The sequence below is a fragment of the Cervus canadensis genome, chromosome 25 (genome assembly GCF_019320065.1).
Source record: "Cervus canadensis isolate Bull #8, Minnesota chromosome 25, ASM1932006v1, whole genome shotgun sequence".
NCBI lineage: Eukaryota > Metazoa > Chordata > Mammalia > Artiodactyla > Cervidae > Cervus > Cervus canadensis.
In genome coordinates this window covers 14,628,920-14,649,249 of record NC_057410.1, presented here as the reverse complement: position 1 = coordinate 14,649,249, position 20,330 = coordinate 14,628,920, and the positions used below count along the sequence as shown (strand labels likewise).

Genomic DNA, 20,330 nt, shown 5'->3' with positions numbered 1-20,330 from the left:
CAAACAAACAAAAAAAATGACTGAAGTGTGTAATATAAGAAAGTTCTTCCCAGAACATAGCTAAGAAACTATCCTATGTAGAGGACAGCTTGATTATGAACTGAATATGAACACATATTCTTATAACTATGCCCTCTGGTTATAAGAATATGCATTGGTTGGCTTAGTTATGCACTAGGTTAAGAATATTTGTGATAAACTAAAGGTAGAAATAACTTCTTTTGAATGGAAAAGGATATGGCTTTCAAGTAGGGAAAAAAGTGGAGGAAGTATTACAGTTGTTATGTGCATTTTCAGAAGCTGCTTTTCTAATAAATTTGTATGAACTCAGGGCTCATTTTCTGAATTCCCTGAGTGTTGAAGAGGGATGATTTGATCTTTAAAACCTTTTCTGAAGGGCTTTATCAAACATATGAATATTTATTGTGTTTTCAAGGAAATATGTTAATAATAAGTTCTATACTGCAATAAGTAACTATGCAAAGCTTGATTTTAACCTCTCCCTTTGTTTTTTTTTTTTTTTCTCAACAGTTTGGAAGGACTGAAGTAATTGATAATACTTTAAATCCTGATTTTGTAAGAAAATTTATTCTGGACTACTTTTTCGAAGAAAGAGAGAATCTTCGTTTTGATTTGTAAGTTCCAGCAAAACTTGTATTTGAAAAAAAAAACAAGATTTTTAAAGACTACATTCATAACATGATGCTGGGTGCTCCGGTTGTACTAAATAGACATTAGCAGGGAATCAGATTAAATCTGTTTAGAGTGTGGCCTGAGCACTGTCCCCAGCACTGCTTTGCATATTATAGATTATTTGCTATTTATTAAAAATATATAAAGTAATTACTTTACCTTGTTGAAATGCTGGGTGGAGTATATGGGCATTCTTTCAAATCCTGCTGTGGAATAGGTGTCTTACAAATTCTGCATATACTCCAGGGGGATCCTCATATATTTCCATGGCTGACTTTCTCAGATTTTTAGATTTCTGTCAGTTGTTTCTTTGTATAGTACATGGTATGTGTGTGTACATTTGTGTGTGCATGCTCAGTCGTGTCTTGACTATTTGCAACCCCGTGAACTGTAGCCTGCCAGGCTCCTCTCTCCATCAGATTTCCCAGTCAATAATACTGGAGCAGGTTGACATTTCCTCCTCCAGGGGATCTTCCCAACCCAGGGATTGAACCCGCATCTCCTACATCTCCTGCATTGGCAGGTGGATTCTTTACAACTGAGCCACCTGGGAAACCCCATATTACATGGATCTTTACCTAATTATGGCTCCCTTTATTTGTTCATGGGCTCATATTTCTAAGTTTAGGCTGCCAAAGCTAAAATTTTTAATATTCTTGTTATTTTGATACTGAATCAGGCATATTAAAATATTACCTTTAAATTCAACTCCCTGTCCACAGAGAATCCAGAGTCAGTCTATAACTGAGTTATTACACTTTTGTTCCCCAGAGGTGAACTGTGGTGATTGTTGAAGGAAATCTATTGAAAGTAAAAACTATAACATGTATTATAGTATGTTCTTTCTATATAAAAATAACCAGAGACTTTATGAACATCACAAGTATTTAAAAAGAAAAATGTCTTAAGTAGCTGAAAACAATACAGTATACATGCTGTAATAGTTTATAGATATTTTTGATAACAAAAGCTATCAGTGTCTTATTTGAAAATGCTATAATTTTCCTCCTAATGAAAAACAAAAGTTCTTTGCTATTTGTAGTCTTTCTCATTTTCCTCTAAGATGTGTACAATAAAATAACCTGTACTGTTTCGGTTTAAAAAAGGAGACTCTTAAACCACTCCCTTTCCTCATGAGCTAAAGGAGTTCTAAGTATTTATTATTTTATCAAACAAAATTTTTTATGCCCCATTTGGTTTTTATTTCCTTGAAACACTTTTCCAAATAATAAAAATGAGGTTCCTGCCTGAGAAAAAACTGTAAAGTAGAATGTAATGATTCCCTGACCATGTTTATCATGGTGATTACATAGTGTTACTATTTGAAAACAGACATATAAATCATACAGAATGTGGTTTCATTCTTCCATTGTTCAAGGCCTCCATAGGAATTGTTTTTAAGAAATTTCCTTCTTTCTCAGCATGGTAGTCTCTTAATTTTTACCAGTTACTTTCATATCTAACTTTCTTATAAGTTAGTCAGTATTTCATGATTCTTTATTCTCATTCTTTATTTTCCTTTCTCTACTATTCTCTTTCTTCATTATATGTATTGTTTTCTTGCGTTTAAGAGAAATACATTCTTATTATAAGCTTTAAATAATACAGGCATTTATAAAGTGAAAGTTGTGTTACCCCAGCACCAAAATATACACATACGCATAAACAACCAAAACTGTAAATGCATTTGCAGATCCTTTTTCTTTAAATATATACCTGTATATGGAATATTAATATTTTGAATATCTCAAATACTATCTAGTTACTTGTATTATTTAGATATCTTTCTATGCCATTAAATATATAGATATTCTTTCATTAATTTTAATGGTTGCATAATTTTAATTATTCAAAGAAATGCAGTTTACTTATCCAGACATTTACTGATGAACATTTTGGCTGGTTCTATTTTCACTATTACATGTAATCCTGCAGCATTTTTTACAGAAACATTTTGCTGTTTTCTTGCCTTTTCAGAATATACATTACTCAGTCATATTTTAAGATGAAATGATATGGCCAAGACTGCTTCTAACCTTTGAGACCATCTTAAAGATCATATGTGCTTTGTTGGTTCTTTAAACTCCTTGTCTAGATATCTGCTCTGATTTTTAGAATCATCCTTCTGTTTTCTTTTGGTTACTGTCTGTCACCAGGCTCCGGTCATCATCATGAGTAGTTGCTGCTAGGGGACTCTACTCACTCATTTTTCCACAGTGTCTCATTTTGCTCCTCCTTTTATTGGTTTCTTAAGTTCATGTCATTTGACATTCATAATTGTGGCTATTATAGAATTGTATAAGTAGAATGAAAAGAAGGAAAATGTTGGTCTCAAAAGGATGATAGCAATCAAATGCAAGTCAGTAACTAGAGAGCAAAATTTAAGAGCTGGGCAGGTCATTCTAGAAAGAAGTAGGTAAAGAATGATTTACCTGAACACAGATGGTAATCACATGCTCATCTCTACTGAACATGAGATGAAGGAAGCTAATGGATTTTAAGGAGTTTCTAGTAAGAAAATAAATTTCACTGAATTCAGTGTTGGTTAGTCTAAATGACTAATACTTAAATAATATTATGTCTGTTTTGCTAAATATCATTTAAAGAGTTAATTTCACAAATCAACGACTCAAATGAGAATGTATTAGGTTTAGGAAGCACCAGATATTTTTACCATGATTGTCAGGCCTACCTAGGTATCTTTAGCATGGACAGGGAAGTCTTAAAGGTAGGAAGAAAGTCAGGGCATTGGTAGAACTTAATATACATCTCTAGTATTTTGTCATAAATCAGTAATATCGTTTAACTCGACTGTACATGATTCAGGGAATTAAAAAAAAAAGAAAACAAAACTTCAACACACTGATGGAAATATAGAAGAGAACAATGATTGGATGGATTAATATGTTTGTTACTAATATCTTCCAGTTATTTTTAAGCTAAAATAATTATAAAAACTCATGTAGTTTGAGGGTTAGTATGTAAGTTCTATAAGTACCAGACAAAAAGATGTGGTGCGTGATAGTAATACTACTAATATTATTTACAGTTTGTAGTAGAATCATTAATATATGTAAATAGATTTAACCAACCCAATATATTTCTGAGGCAGTTATCCGATTGTTATAAAAGACAATACCAAGGCCTGGATGGGGGTTTAACTTGACATGCTCAAGGGTCTGAGCACTCTAATATAGAGTCAAATTTTGCATAAAAGTAGTTAATATTTTTTTATCTTCTTTGTAAATTGGCCGAACCAACCGTCTTTCTTATTAACTTCTGGCTGTCCTGGGTCTCTTTTGCTGCATGAGGGTTTTCGCGAGTCGTGGTGAGTGGGGATACCCCTTGTTGCGTGCAGGGCCCTCTCGTTGCAGCGGCTTCTCTTCCCGTCGCGCTCTAGGCATGCGAGCTTGGTGGCTATGGGGCATGCAGGCCCTAGAGCACACACTCAGTAATTTTTGTGCACGGGCATAGTTGCTCCATGGCACGTGGGATCTTCTACGATCAGGAGTCAAATTCATTTTCTCTGCATTGGCAGACGGATTCTTAACCATTGGACCACCTGCGAAGCCCATGCCTGAAATAGTTTATAATTTAATGGTACAAAACCTGAATTTCTAAAACTTTATGGAGAGTAACTAATGCCTGAATTATGTAATTTTAATTTTTCTCTTGGTTATCTAAAACTAATGAAAGTATTATGTTTGAAGTGTTCTACTTTACTCTGAATAAAACAATAGAATATATTTAACTATGCAAAAGTAGGAATATGTAGGAAAGTAGTATGTTTGATTAGAATGGACACTATTGTATTATTTTATGATAGTGTAACAAGAAGAAAGAAAGTACCAAAGCAGTGTACATGATATATTTTAACTTCTTCAATTTTTTCTTTTTTCCGAAAAAAATATAGTATTTCTCATAGAAATTTTATAATGTTTGAAATGTGAGAGCATGTTGTAAAATGTAATTAAAATAAGCATCAGTTAGAGGAGGAAATGGCAACCCACTCCAGTATACTTGCCAGGATAATCCCATGGACAGAGAAGCCTGGTGGGTTACAGTCCATGGAGTCACAAAAAGTTGTACACAACTGAGTGACTCGGCATGCAAGCATCATATAAACTTTTGAATGTAGTTGGTTAATTTCAGAAATTTAAGTCAAGTAATATTATTTGAATTTTATATGATCTCTAAAACATTCAGAAAATTAGGACCTGATTAAGGGATACCTGGAGAAGATTGTCAAGAAAAGTAACAAATATATTTTCTTAGTTTATGCACTATTTTTGATATCACTTTAAGTTGGAAGGAAAGTTATGACCGACCTAGATGGCATATTAAAAACCAAAGACATTACTTTACCAACAAAGGTCCATCTAGTCAAGGCTATGGTTTTTCCAGTAGTCATGTATGGATGTGAGAGTTGGACTATAAAGAAGGCTGAGCGCTGAAGAATTGATGCTTTTGAACTGTGGTGTTAGAGAAAATTCTTGAGAGTCCCTTGGACTTTAAGGAGATACAACCAGTCCATCCTAAAGGAGATCAGTCCAGGGTGTTCACTGGTAGGACTGATGTTGAAGCTGAAACTCCAATACTTTGGCCACCTGATGTGAAGAGCTAAATCATTTGAAAAAACACCTGATGCTGGGAAAGATTGAGGGGAGGAGAAGGGGACAACAGAGAATGAGATGGTTGGATGGCATCACCGACTCAATGGATATGGGTTTGGGTGGACTCCAGGAGTTGGTGATGGACAGGGAGGTCTGGCGTGCTGCAGTCCATGGGTTCACAAAGAGTTGGACATGACTGAGCGACTGAACTGAACTGAACTGATCTAACAATTTCTTCTAATCATCCATTTATATAAGTATCTCATACAACCTGTGAGAGCAGACTTTCTTTCTTTTTTTAAGCACTGTGATTTTTCTACCTATCTATCTAAATAAATGTGAAAAGTAGTGTAATCTTTCTCTAGTTATGAGTACCTATTTATCTATTGTTCCTAACTGATTAGTTTTTAAATTTTGTCTTAGCAGTGTGTTGCTTCTAGGAAAAAGTATTCATTGCAGAAAATGTGGAAAATGATAAAGGATAAAGTAGTCAATAGAATTACCTGTAATCTCAACCTGGGGCTTCCCTGATGGCTCAATGGTAAAAAATCCACCAGCAAATGCAGGAGATGGAGGGTCAATCCCTGGGTTGGGAAGATGCCCTGGAGATGGAAATGGCAACCTACTCCCAGTATTCATGGACAGAAGACCCTAGTAGGCTACAATCCATGGTGTCACAAAGAGTCGGACATGACTTAGCAACTAAACAGCAAAAGCAACAACAATCTCACCCTACGTCACTCAGAGTATTAATGGAAATACCCTAACATACTTACAGTAGCATGGCCTTTTGAAGGAACAACATTGTTGAATAATACAATAGTCTACATTGGCCAACATAGATATAAGTGGTTTTCAGAATTGTGTTTTATTTAGTTAACCTTTACATTAATTTTACAAATTTCTATTTTTTTTAATTGAAAAGAAGCTTTTCAGTTGCATATTATGAAAGGTTTGCAAATGGCTTTCAGGAGGTTTTTTTATTTAACTTTCAATGCTGATGGAAAATTGTTTTCAGAGAGAGAGAGAAAAAAATGAATGAATATATATTTCTGGCAGCACTGGCCCAAATTCCTGTAAGTTCTGATTAATCCAAAATTATTATTATGGTCATTTGGTTGAGATATTTTAAGGTTAGTTTGTCAGTTATGAGTTGTAAAATTCTCCTGCCTGTTTGATTTGATGTATCATTCAAGAGACATGGTTTCTATTATTATGCTATGTTTTATCATAGTGCTATGCTTTATCACAGATATAATCATAAACTTTAGCATTCATTAATTTTGTTATAATTGTTACACATATAATAGTATAGATACTTTATAATTCTCTTTGTTGTCATAATTGAAAACTTTATTATTGGTAGAACAGTTGTCACTGAGCAAGAAGTGTGGGTAGCTGTTTCAGTATGTAGTATTTTCTGAAGAATATGAGAAATCATATGTAACTACTTATGCTCTAATTTTTCCATTTGGGTACACCAACAAGGGAGTTACAGGTCTAAATTTGACTTAGGTGAAAAGTGAAAGTGAAGTCGTGAAGTCGTGTCCACCTCTTTGTGACCCCATGGACTGTAGCCTACCAGGCTCCTCCGTCCATGGGATTTTCCAGGCAAGAGTACTGGAGTGGGTTGCCATTTCCTTCTCCAGGAGATCTTCCCAGCACTTCCCAGCATTGTCAGCTAACATTCTCTTCCACTAGCAGCCAAGAAAGGACCTATTGTTGTTGTTGTTCAGTTGCTAAGTCATGTCCAACTCTTTGCAACTCCATGACAGAGGACTAGATGCTATTCTCCCCTTCACACAATCATCCTAGATTTTGGAGCTCCCCTTCACCTTGCTTTGGGGAATGGAACCTCCTCCTACCCCTTCAGAGATAGTGAATAGTCTGTCACTTCATGAGTAAGCTTTCTAGAAAAGGGTTTGACCTAATGAGAGTGACTTACTGGCAGCTCTGAGCTAAGCATAAGGAAAAACTTAGTATCTCTTGTTTTCAGCTTTGGGCCTTAGTTGGAATTTCAGGGGAATTAAGGGGATTATGGCATTCATAAACCTAGACACACACGCACACTCACAGTCTGCAGCCCCATGCACACAGATATATTTTTACCATTTAGAATGTAGTGTTTATGTTCTGACTAATAATTAAAGCCAGTGATATTTTTAGAAAGTTAGAAGGAAAACTCCCATAAAAGAAAAATCATGGTAATTTTGAAAGCTTTATAATACATCATATTATTTAAAGCCTTGGGAGGTTTATCTAAAGCCTTGGGAGGTTTTGTATTATCTAATGCTTTAGGACGTTTGCTGTAAATTACCTATTTTTGAGATAATAGCATCAAAAAGCTTTGTTAAAGACAATTAAAGAGGATTATATTTGAAGATACCTAAATTCCTTGTGAGGAAAACACAAACACTTCATTTTTGCTTATTGAATTGAACTGAATATATCATGATCAGTTCTGTTCAGTTCAGTTGCTCAGATTGCCCCTTTTTCATATTTCCTTTTCCCTTTAGGTTCCCCACAGAGCTTTAAATAGAGCTCCCTGGGATACACAGTACGTTCTTGTTCAGTACAGTCGCTCAGTCGTGTCCGACTCTTTTAAGACCCCATGGACTGCAGCACGCCAGGCCTCCCTGTCCATCACCATCTCTCGAGTTTATTCAAACTCATGTCCATTGAGCTGGTGATGCCATCCAACCATCTCATCCTCTGTCGTCCCCTTCTCCTCTCACCTTCAATCTTTCCCAGTATCAGGGTCTTTTCCAATGAGTCAGTTCTTCACATCAGATGGCCAAAGTATTGGGGTTTCAGCTTCAGCATCAGTCCTTCCAATGAATATTCAGTACTGATTTCCTTTAGGATGGACTGGTTGGATCTCCTTGCAGTCCAAGGGTCTCTCAAGAGTCTTCTCCAACACTACAGCTCAAAAGCATCAATTTTTCGGCACTCAGCTTTCTTCACAGTCCAACCCTCACATCCATACATGACCACTGGAAAAACCATAGCCTTGACTAGATGGTTTTTGTTGGCAAAGTAATGTCTCTGCTTTTAAATATGCTGTCTAGGTTGGTCATAACTTTTCTTCCAAGGAGGAAGCGTCTTTTAATTTCATGGCTGCAGTCACCATTTGCAGTGATTTTGGAGCCCCCCCCAAATAAAGTCTCTCACCATTTCCACTGTTTCCCCATCTATTTGCCATGAAGTAAATAGACCAGATGCCATGATCTTAGTTTTCTGAATGTTGAGCTTTATGTCAACTTTTTCACTCCCCTCTTTCACTTTCATCAAGAGGCTCTTTAATTCTTCTTTACTTTCTGCCACAAGGGAGCTGTCATCTGCATATCTGAGGTTATTGATATTTCTCCTGGCAATCTTGATTCCAGCTTGTGCTTCATCCAGCCCAGCGTTTCTCATGCTGTACTCTGCATATAAGTTAAATAAGCAGGGTGACAATATACAACCTTACTGTACTCCTTTTCCTATTTGGAACCAGTCTGTTGTTCCATGTCCAGTTCCAACAGTTGCTTCCTCACCTGCATACAGATTTCTCAAGAGGCAGGTCAGGTGGTCTGGTATTCCCATCTCTTTCAGAATTTTCCACAGTTTGTGGTGATCCACACAGTCAAAGGGTTTGGCATAGTCAATATAACAGAAATAGATGTTTTTATGGAACTCTCTTACTTTTTCGATGATCCAATGGATGTTGGCGATTTGATCTCTGGTTCCTCTGCCTTTTCTAAAACCAGCTTGAACATCCGAAAGTTCACAGTTCATGTATTGTTGAAGCTGTTTGGAGAATATACCATTTTATCTCTCCCCAGCCCACACTAAACCCTTTATAGAAAACAGTTTCCAGGAATGACACTTGAGAAGGAGTCAGAAGAGTTATACTTTAGCTATGATATTTCTACAGTTGCTAATTTTAATCTTACCCTCAAAAATTGTCTTGAATAAGAAATTTTTTTTTTACTAATATTTGTAGGCCTTTAGTAGATGTTGGCAATTTGCTGATCCAGAACTCTAGTTTACAGCTGTTGAGAGTGATCAAACTGCCCTGATAGGAAGGAAAGTAATTTGTAACTCTTCTGAGACGGTCATTTGCATCACACAAATTTAAAGCCAGTTTGTGGCAGACATTCTTTACTAGGGAGTAGGCGTACATATGCCAAGAATCAGTATACACAGTGAACTCTGTTTCTATGCCTTTTTTGACTGAGATACTTTTCTTTCTCTGGGAAAACATTCTTGTTATGTGAGAGGGAAGATTTTAATGAGCCATTAAAAAAAAAGTTATTTTTTCGTAGGTAGCTATGCACAGGAATGTGAAAAGAATATGATTTGGGAGAAAGACTGGAGCCAGTACCAATATTTTCCTCTTCAAGAATTCAGCAAATTGAGGTTGTTTTAAATGTTAGCAACCATTCTGCTTTTGAAAAAAAAAATTAAAACAAGTGACTAAGTGATAGTGAGTGATATTTTCCCAGGATTTCTTCAAAAAATCATTTGCTTCCAGTACCAACTGATCAAAAATAGGAATATAGTTGTCCTGTATAAACACATTTTCTTTCTATGAAATACATGTTTTCCCTAAATCCTATGATTGGAGAAAATTACTCTCTCATTACTTTTGCCAATTTCAAAGTTAATAAGAGTATTTATGATATTAAATAAGAATTATTATATATACAAATGACAGCCTGTTATCAGCACTTTTTTAAAAGAGAAATTTCAGCTTTTAGGGAGGGTTATGAATCTATTGATTCACAGAAAAGGGAAATTTTAAAATTTTCTTATCAAGAAGAAGAGCTGATGACTGTGAAATTATTCAAATTAAGACTTCTACTTAGGCGGTAGAAATAAAAGGACCCAGGGTTTATGAATCCTGCCTTTAGTATGAGAAATTTCGAAATTTGCTGAGTTTTTCTCCCTGTCGTATACTTTTGATTCATTTTTAATATAATTTGTATTTTGGGAAAAATACTAATATTTTTCTCTAGCTTCACTTGTGGAAATAACTTAAAGTGTATATTTTAATTTTTTAGGTATGATGTTGATTCAAAGAGTCCCAACTTGTCCAAACATGTAAGTTCATATCTTTATGTTTTTTAAGATGATTAAAAATTAAATTAGTGTATCATGATTTCACTGGTATTTTTGTTAATTGATTCATATTAAAGTTATATGTCCACAACTTACCTAATAACTACATTGAAAATAAATAACATTTTATTTACATTTAATTTTTTAAATTAGAGTATAGTTACTTTGCAGTATTGTGATGGTTTTTGCCATACATCAACATGAATCAGCATTAAGTATGCATATATTCCCTCCTAATTCAACACCCCTCCCACTTCTCTCCCCATTCTGTCCCTAAGGTCACAGAGCACTGGCTTGGGTTCCCTCTCCCATACAATGAACTCTCATTGGCTATTTTACATATGGTAATATATATATTTCAGTGCTATTCTCATATATCATGCCACCCTCTCCGTCCCTCACTGTGTCCAAAATGTCTGTGTCTCCTTTGTGCTCTGCAGTAAGATTTTCAGTACTGTCTTTCTAGATTCCTCATACATGTGTTAATATTTGATATTTGTCTTTCTTTTTCTAACTTACTTTTCTCTGTATAATAGCCTCTAGGTTCATTCACCTCATTAGAACTGACTTAAATGCATTCTTTTTATAGCTGAGTAATATTCCATTGTGTATATACCATAACTTCATTATCCATTCATCTGTCTATTGCACATGTAGCTTGCTTCCAAGTTCTAGTTATTGTAAATAGTGCTGCAATGAACATCAGGGTGCGTGTGTCTTTTTCATTTATGGTCTCCTCCAGATATATGCTGAGGAGTGAGATTGCTGGGTCATATGGTAGTTTTATTCCTAGTTTTTTTTATGAAATATCTATGATATTCTGCATAGTGGCCATATCAGTTTTTATTCCCACCAATGGCATAAGAGGATTCCCTTTTCTCCATAACCTCTCCAGCATTTATTATTTGTAGACTTTTTGATGATGGCCATTGTGACCCATGTGAGATGTTTCCTCATTATAGCTTTGATTTTTATTTTTCTAATAATAAGCAATATTTAGCATATTTTCATGTGTTTATTAGCCATCTGCATGTCTCCTCTGGAGAAATGTCTGTTTATATCTTCTGTCCACTTTTTGATTGGGTTGTTTGTTTTTCTGATATTGAGCTGCAGAACTGCTTTGTCATTTATTTTGTTTGTTATTTTCTCCCACTCAAGGGTTGTCTTTTCACTTTACATATAGTTTAATTTGTTGTGCAAAAGCTCTTAGATTTAATTAGGTCCCATTTGTTTGTTTTTGTATTTATTTCCATTACTCTAGGAGGTGGATTATAGAAGATCTTGTTGTGATTTAGATCAGAGAGTGTTCTGCCTGTTTTCCTCTAAGAGTTTTATATTTTCTTGTCTTCTATTTGGGTCTTTAATGCATTTTGACTATATTTTTGTCTATGGTCTTAGGAAGTGTTTTAACTTCATTCCTTTACAAGTAGCTGACTAGTTTTCCCAGCACCACTTGCTAAAGAGAGTATGTTTTCCCCTCCTTTTTTAAAGATAAAGTGTGCATAAGTGCATGGGTTTATCTCTGGGCTTTCTATCTTGCTCTATTAGCCTATACTTCTATTTTTGTGCCAGTACTATACTGTCTTGAGGACTGTAGCTTTGTAGTATAGTCTTAAGTCAGGAAGGCTGATTCCTCCAGTTTCATTCTTCTTTCTCAAGATTGCCTTGGCTCTTCAGTATCTTTTGTGTTTTCATACAAATTGTGAAGTTATTTGTTCTAGTTTTGCAAAAAATATCTTTGGTAGTTTGATAGGGATTGCATTGTATCTGCGGATTGCTTTTGAAAGTATAGTTGTTTCCACTATGTTGATTCCTCCAGTCCAAGAACATCTCCTTCTGTTTGTGACATTTCTGATTTCTTCCATCAGCAGCTTACAGTTTTTTGCGTACAGGTGTTTTGTCTGTTTAAATAAATTTTTACCTAAGTATTTTATCTTTTTGTTGCTGTGGTGAATAGGCTGGTTTTCTTAATTTCTCTTTCTGATTTTTCATTGTTAGTGTGTAGGAATGCAGAAGGATTTCTGTATATTAATATTATATACTGCAACTTTACTATATTCATTGATTAACTCTAGTATTTTTCTGGTGACATCTTTAGTGTTTTCTTTGTAGACATTCATGTTTTCTGCAGAGTTTTACTTCTTCTTTTTCAATCTTGATTCATTTTATTTCTTTTTCTTCTATGATTGTTATGGCTTGGACTTCCAAAACTATTTTGAATAATAGTGGCAAGAGTGGGCACCCTTGTCTTATTCCCGATTGTAGAGGAAATGTTTTCGGTTTTTCACCATTGAGTATAATGTTTTCTGTGGGTTTGTTGTGTATGGCCTTTACTATGTTGAGGTATGTTTCTTCTTTGCCTACTTTCTGAATTGTTTTTTATCATAAATGATACTGAATTTTGTCAAAGTCTTTCTCTGCATTTATTGAGATGATCATATGGTTTTATCTTTGAATCTGTTAGTATGGTGTATCACATTGATTGATTTGTGGATATTGAAGAATCCTTGTATCCCTGGTATAATGTCCACTTGATCATGATGTATGATCTTTTTAATGTGTTGTTGGATTCTGTTGCTAGAATTTTGTTGAGAATTTTTGCATCTATGTTCATCAGTGATATTAGCCTGTAACTTTCTTATTTTGTGGCATCTTTGTCTGGTTTTGGTATTATTATGATACCAGTGTATAGAGTGAGTTCATGAGTTTTCCCTCGTCTGTGATTTCCTGGAAGAGTTTGACTAGGATAGGTGTTAACTCTCCTCTGAGCTTTTGGTAGAATTTGCCTATGTAGTCAGCTGCATGCCTGCCAAATTGCTTCAGTCATGTCCAACTCTTTGCAACCACATGGACCCTGAAGCCTGCCAGGCTCCTCTGTCCATCGGATTCTCTAGGCTAGAATACTTGAGTGAGTCACCAAGCTGTCCTCCAGGGGATCTTCCTGACCCAGGGGTCAAACCCGTGTCTCTTATATCTTTACATTGGCAGGCAGATTCTTGACCACTAGTGCCACCTGGGAAGCCCATGTAGCCATCTAGCCCTGGGCTTTGTTTGTTGGAAGATTTTTTTATTATAGTTTTGATTTCTGTGCTTGTGATTGGTCTGTTCATATTTTCTATTTCTTCCTGGTTCAATTTTGAAAGATTATATATTTCTAAGAATTTGTCCATTTCTTCCAGGTTGTTCAATTTTATTGGCATATAGTTGCTCATGGTAGTCTCATGAGCCGTTGTATTTCTGTGTTGCCTGTTGTAACTTCTTTTTCATTTGTAATTTTATTGGTTTGTGTCTTCTTCCTTTTTTTTCTTGATGAGTCTAGCTAATGGTTTTATAATTTTGTTTATCTTCTTGAAGAACCAGCTTTTAGTTTTATGATATTTGCTATAGTCTCCTTCATTTCTTTCACATTTCTTTTGCTGTGATCTTTATGATTTCTTTCCTTCTACTAACTTCGGGTTTTTGTTTGTTTTGTTTTTGTGTTTTGTGTTTGCTTTGCTGTTGTTCGTCTTTTTCTAGTTGCTTTAGGTTTAGTGTTACATATATATTTGATGTCTCTTGCTTCTTGATGTAGAATTGTACTGCTATAAACTTCCCTCTTAGCACTACTTTTCCTGCATCCCATAGATTTTAAGTTGTCATGTTTTTGTTGTCATTTGTTTTTAGCCATATTTTGATTTCCTTTTTGATTCTTCAGTGATCTGTTGGTTCTTTGTAAGTGCATTGTTTAGCCTCCATGTGCTTGTGTTTTTCATAGGTTTTTTTCCCCCTATATTTGCTATCTAATCTTACAAAGCTGTGATCAGCAAAGATATCTGAGATTATTTCAATTTTTAGAAATTTACCAAGGCCTGATTTGTGGCCCAGGATGTGTCCTATCCTAGAGAATATTACATGTGCATCTGAGAAAAAAGTGAAATCTGTTTTGGGGGTTGAAATGCCAATTGATATCAATTAGGTCCAACTTGTCCTATGTATCATTTATAGATTGTGTTTCTTTACGAATTTTCTGTCTGCATGATTTGTCCATTGATGTGACTATGGTATTAAAGTCTCCCACTATTATTGTGTTACTGTCAATTTCCTCTTAAATAGTTGTTAGCATATGCCTTACATATTGAGCTGCTCCTATGTTGGGTGCATGTATACTTATAATTTTTATGTCTTCTTGGAATGATCCCTTGATCTTTATATAGTGTCCTTGTCTCTGTAACAATCTTTGTTTTAAAGTCTATTTTATCTAATATGAATATTGTTACTCCTGCTTTCTTCTGATCTCTGTTTGCATGGAGTATCTTTCTAGCTTCTCACTTTCAGGCTATATGTGTCCTTAGGTTTGAGGTGTTTCTCTTGAAGACAGCGTATATAGGGATCTCCCTTTTGTACCATTCAGCCAATCTATGTCTTTGGGTTGGACCATCTAGGCCATTTACATTTAAGGTAATTATTGATTAGTATGATCCTGTGATCATACTTATTGTTATCAGTTTGCTTTTATAGGCCTTTTCTGTCTTTCTTGTCTAGAGACATTCCTTTAGCATTTGTTAAAGAGCTGATATGGTGGTGTTGAGTTCTCTTAGATTTTGATTGTCTGTAAAACTTCTGATTTCTCTTCCAAATCTGAATGAGATCCTTGCTCAATAGAGTAATCTTGGTTGTACATTTTTTTCTTTCGTCACTGCCATTCCCTTCCTGCCTGCAGAATTTTTGTTGAAAGATCAGCTGTTAGCATTACGGAAATCCCCTTGTATGTCATTTGTTGTTTTTCCTTGTTACTTTTAATATTTGTTCTTTGTGTTTAATTTTTGTTAGTTCGATTAATAGGTTTTTTGGCATATTTCTTCTTGGGATCATCATGGATGGGACTCTCTGGGCTTCCTGAACTTGGGTGGCTATTTCCCTCCCATTCTAGGGAAGTTTTCTACTATAATGTCCTCACATATTTTCTCACGCCCTTTCCTTTTGTCTCCTTTTTCTGGGACTCCTATGATTTGAATGTTGGAGCTCTTAGTGTTGTCTCAGAGGCCTCTGAGGCTATCCTCATTTCTTTAACATGTAAGATAAGATACTTCTGGATTTTATAATGACGCTCAAAATGAGCATTTATACTGACCAAGAATGTAAAGCAGTTTGGAAAAGAAAATATATTATTTTATATTTATATTTATAGTATCTCCAGTACTATAATCTAGTGGCTAGCAGAAAGTTTTGAGTATATAGTATTCTTTAATTCCAGGAAAATAAGGGAAGAGAGAGGAGGCATATTTTCATTAAACACTTACTATGTTCCAGGCACTTATTCTAAGTGTTTTGAATATGTTATCTAACTTAGATCTCCCAACAATTTAATTTGTAAGTATTATTTATAAAGTTTATTTTATAGATTAGAATACTAAAGGTAAAGGCTTTAGTAAATTTTTCAGTCAAAATACAAACACAGGTGGTCTAGGTTTGTTCAATATGGTTTATAGACATTTCAACAGACTTCAAAACTTAAGTTCTATCTGTATATTATTTAGACTGTAAAATAATGATGAATACATTCAACAGGTATTTGTTGACCTCCTGGTCAGTTTTTCAAAAGCCCTGTAGTTAATATGATGAAATTATTTCATGCATTCTCAATTGCTAGCCACTCTAAAGTGGATTTGGTCTATGTGTTTGTTAGAGTTCTAGTAAAGTACTTGGATTTATTACTGGAAATTCTATTATGATCTAATTATAGTGGCTCATCAACTGAAATGCAAAACTATAATAAGAAACAATAAAGCAGTTTCTATTTTAGCTAGTCTTTATTTCTCTGTCTAAATACAGAGCAAATACCTAAAAATATCCATTAAGGGACACTAATGTACTACTACTTACTTAGAGCTCCTTATATCTACTACTGTGGGCAGGAATCCTTAGAAGAAATGGATAGCCCTCAGAGTCAACAAAAGAGTCTGAAATGCAGAACTTGGGTGCAATCTCAAGAATGACAGAATGATCTCTGTTTCCAAGGCAAACCGTTCACTATCACAGTAATCCAAGTATATGCCCCAACCGCTAATGCTGAAGAAGTTGAAGTTGAAGAGTTATATGAAGACTTAAAAGACCTTCTAGAACTCACACCCAAAAAAAGTTGTCCTTTTCATCATAGGGGACTGGAATGCAAAAGAAGGAAGTCAAGACATGCCTGGAGTAACAGGCAAATTTGTCCTTGGAGTACAAAATGAAGCAGGGCAAAGGCTAACAGAGTTTTACCAAGAGAACACACTGGTCATAGCAAAGATCCTCTTCCAATAACACAAGAAAAGACTCTACACATGGACATCACCAGATCGTCAGTACCTATATTAGACTGAATATATTCTTGGCAGCCAAAGATGAAGAAGCTCTATACATTCAGCAAAAACAAGACCAGGATCTGACTGTGGCTCAGATCATGAACTCCTTTTTGCCAAATTCAGATTTAAATTGAAGAAAGTAGGGAAAACCATTAGACCATTCAGGTATGACCTAAATCCAACCCTACGATTATACAGTGAAAGTGACAAACAGATTCAAGAGATTAGATCTGATAGACAGTGCCTGAAGAATTATAGACAGAGGTTTGTGACATTGTACAGGTGGCAATGATCCAGACGATCCCCAAGAAAAAGAAATGCAAAAAGGCAAAACGATTGTCTGAGGAGGCCTTACTAATAGCTGAGAAAAGAAGAGAAGCAAAAGGTAAAGGAGAAAAGGAAAGATATACCCATCTGAATGCAGAGTTCCAAAGAATAGCAAGGAGAGATAAGAAAGCCTTCCTTAGTGATCAGTGAAAAGAAATAGAGGAAAACAATAGAATGGGAAAGACTGGAGATCTCTTCAAGAAAATTAGAGATACCAAGGGAACATTTCATGCAAAGATGGGCACAATAAAGGACAGAAATGGTATGGACCTAACAGAAGGAACAAATATTAAGAAAGGTGGCAAGAATACACAGAAGAACTATACAAAAAAGATTCTTTTGACCCAGATACCACAATGGTGTGATCACTCACCTAGAGCCAGACATCCTAGAATGCAAAGTCAAGTTGGAATTAGAAAGCATCACTAGGAACAAAACTAGTGGAGGTGATGGAATTCCAGTTGAGCTATTTCAAATCCTAAATGGTGATGCTGTGAAAGTGCTGCACTCAATATGCCAGGAAATTTGGAAGATTCATCAGTGGCCACAGGACTGGAAATGTCAGTTTTTATTCTAGTCTCAAAGAAAGGCAATGCCAAAGAATGTTCAAACTACCACATAATTGCACTCATCTCACAGGCTAGCAAAGTAATGCTCAAAATTCTCCAAGCCAGACTTCAGCAGTATGTGAACTGTGAACTTCCAGATGTTCAAGCTGGATTTAGAAAAGGCAGGGGAACCAGAGATCAAATTGCCAACATCCACTGGATCATCAAAAAAGCAAGAGCGTTCCAGAAAAATATCTACTTCTGCTTTATTGACTGCACCGAAGCCTTTGACTGTGGATCACAGCAAACTGTGGAAAATTCTTCAGGAGATGGGAATACCAGGCCACCTTACCTGCCTCCTGGGAAATCTGTTTGTGGTTCAAGAAGCAACAGTTAGAACCGATATGGAACAACGGACTGGTTTCAAATGGGGAAAGGAATACGTCAAGGCTGTACATTTTCACCCTGTTTATTTAACTTACATGCAGAGCACATCATGTGAAATGTGGGGCTATATGAATTACAGGCTGGAGTCAAGATGGCCAGGAGAAGTATCAATAACCTCAGATATGCAATGACACCACCCTTATGGCAGAAAGCAAAGAAGAACTAAAGAGCCTGTTCATGAAAGCGAAAGAGGTGAGTGAAAATTTTGGCTTAAGATGAAACATTCAAAAATGAAGATCATGGCATCTGGTCCCATCATTTCATGACAAACAGATTAGAAAACAATGGAAACAGTAAGAGACTTTTTTTTTGGGGGGGGGGCTCCAAAATCACCTCAGATGGTGACTGCAGCCATGAAATTAAAAAACATTTGCTTCCTGTAAGAAAAGCTATGACCAACCAGAGAGCACATTAAAAAGCAGAGACATTACTTTGCTGACAAAGGTCTGTATAGTCAAGGCTATGATTTTTCCAGTAGCTATGTATGGATGTGAGAATTGGACTCTAAAGAAAGCTGAGTGTGTAATATTTGATTGATCTGAACTGTAGTGTTGGCAGACTCTTATTGAGAGTTCCTTGGACTGCAAGGAGATCCAAGCAGTCCATCCTAAAGGACATCATTTCTAAATATTCATTGGAAAGACAGATGTTGAAGTTGAAACTCCAATACTTTGGCCACCTGATGCGAAGAATTGACTCACTGGGAGAGACCCTGGTGCTGGAAAAGATTGAAGGCAGGGAGAAAAGGAGTCAACAGAGGATAAGATGGTTGGATGGCATCACCGAGTCGATGAATATGAATTTGAACAAGCTCTGGTTTTATTGACGGGGTTGCAAAGAGTCAAACACAACTGTGACACTAAACTGAACTGCCTGAATGAATTACTAGTATTGCATAAAATGCATAGGAAGTGTAGACCATTGAGCTGACTTGTTATGGTCTTTACAGACCAGGACCTGGGGACTGGAGTAAAGGAAAAGAGAGTGACGAAAAGAAGGACGCGGGGGACCCAAGTCTCAAGTGAAACAAGGGTGCTTTATTCATGGCAGCGTGTGCTTATATATTGTTATACAAGGAAGCTTTAGGCAAAAAATAAAGTTGAGAAAAAACACCGAAACTAGATGCATAACTACAGTGACTAAGAGAATAACAATCGTCACAGGGCCATAACAACAGTAACTAGGAGAATAACAATTGTCACAGGGCCAGAAGACAATCCACATCTTGAGAAATAGGAACATGATTAAGTAGTTTTACAGGAAAGTAAAAAGTTACTGAAAGGAATCCACATATGCGTTCTGACCTCAGTCCTGAGAACTGCGTGCAGCTCTGCTCATTCCTGTTTTCCAGGAACTGATAAGGAACAGAAACAGAAAACAACATACAGGACTCCTTAAAATTAAACATTCCCTGACACTGACTGAAAAACGGATTCAGTAGAGCTTTTCCAACACAAGGAGTAGTTGACAAATATTAAATATTATGTGCTTATTTTTGCATTATGAATAGCACATGGATTGTATGCACATCATGACTACACAAACATAGGCAAATGTAAAACAATTACATAATTACCATAATATTTAGGGGCAGAGATTGCAGTAGCAGTAGCTACTTTATTGCAGTAGCAATAAAATGTTTCAATGCACACTACATCTTTTTGGCGCTCATTTTATTGATTTTATTATTTTTATTTCCTTTTAGTTCAGTTATGATGATAGGTGTATGTTCTATGCTAATATGTGTGGACTCTAATATGGAATGTTCAATATATCTGTTCTGTTTTCTTGAGTTATTACAGCAGTGAACAGCTTTTAGTGAGACTTGTTCTTTTATTGACCAAATCCATTTAATATGCAGAATGAGAAGCTGCCCATCAGTATTAGTATCCTTAGAAAACAGTTCTAGAATCCCCATGTATATTTTGCTGCTGACTTAGAAGACCAATGACATATTTCAAATCTTTAGTATCAAACTCTCATGCACAGTGTGACTTAGAAAAAGTTATGTTTGTTTTTAAAAATCCATAGACACATTTGTAAAGTCTGTTATGAAGTTGGCAGACATGTTATTTTTAAGGATATTTCATTTAAATGTGTCAAGCCTTTACGTGAAGTACATTTTACTTACTTGAAAGCAAAATTTAAAATGATTTGCAGTTTAATGAAAGAGTTGCTATTCTGTCAGCAATCAAGATCCAAATCCAGATTTATTTTCTTTCTCTCCCTCTCTTCATCGCCACACCCCCACTATGTGCAAGCATCGGTGTGCTAAG

The 20,330-nt window shown here is 35.7% G+C and overlaps 1 protein-coding gene across 1 annotated transcript in view; it reads left to right on the top strand.

The window, feature by feature from the left end:
• CPNE8 (copine 8) overlaps window positions 1-20,330 on the top strand; it is a 260,545-nt gene that overhangs the window by 76,331 nt on the left and 163,884 nt on the right. The window contains exons 4-5 of the mRNA XM_043446546.1: window positions 532-635; window positions 10,352-10,391. Of these exons, the coding sequence (XP_043302481.1) occupies window positions 532-635; window positions 10,352-10,391 (144 nt within the window). The remainder of the gene's footprint in view (window positions 1-531; window positions 636-10,351; window positions 10,392-20,330) is intronic.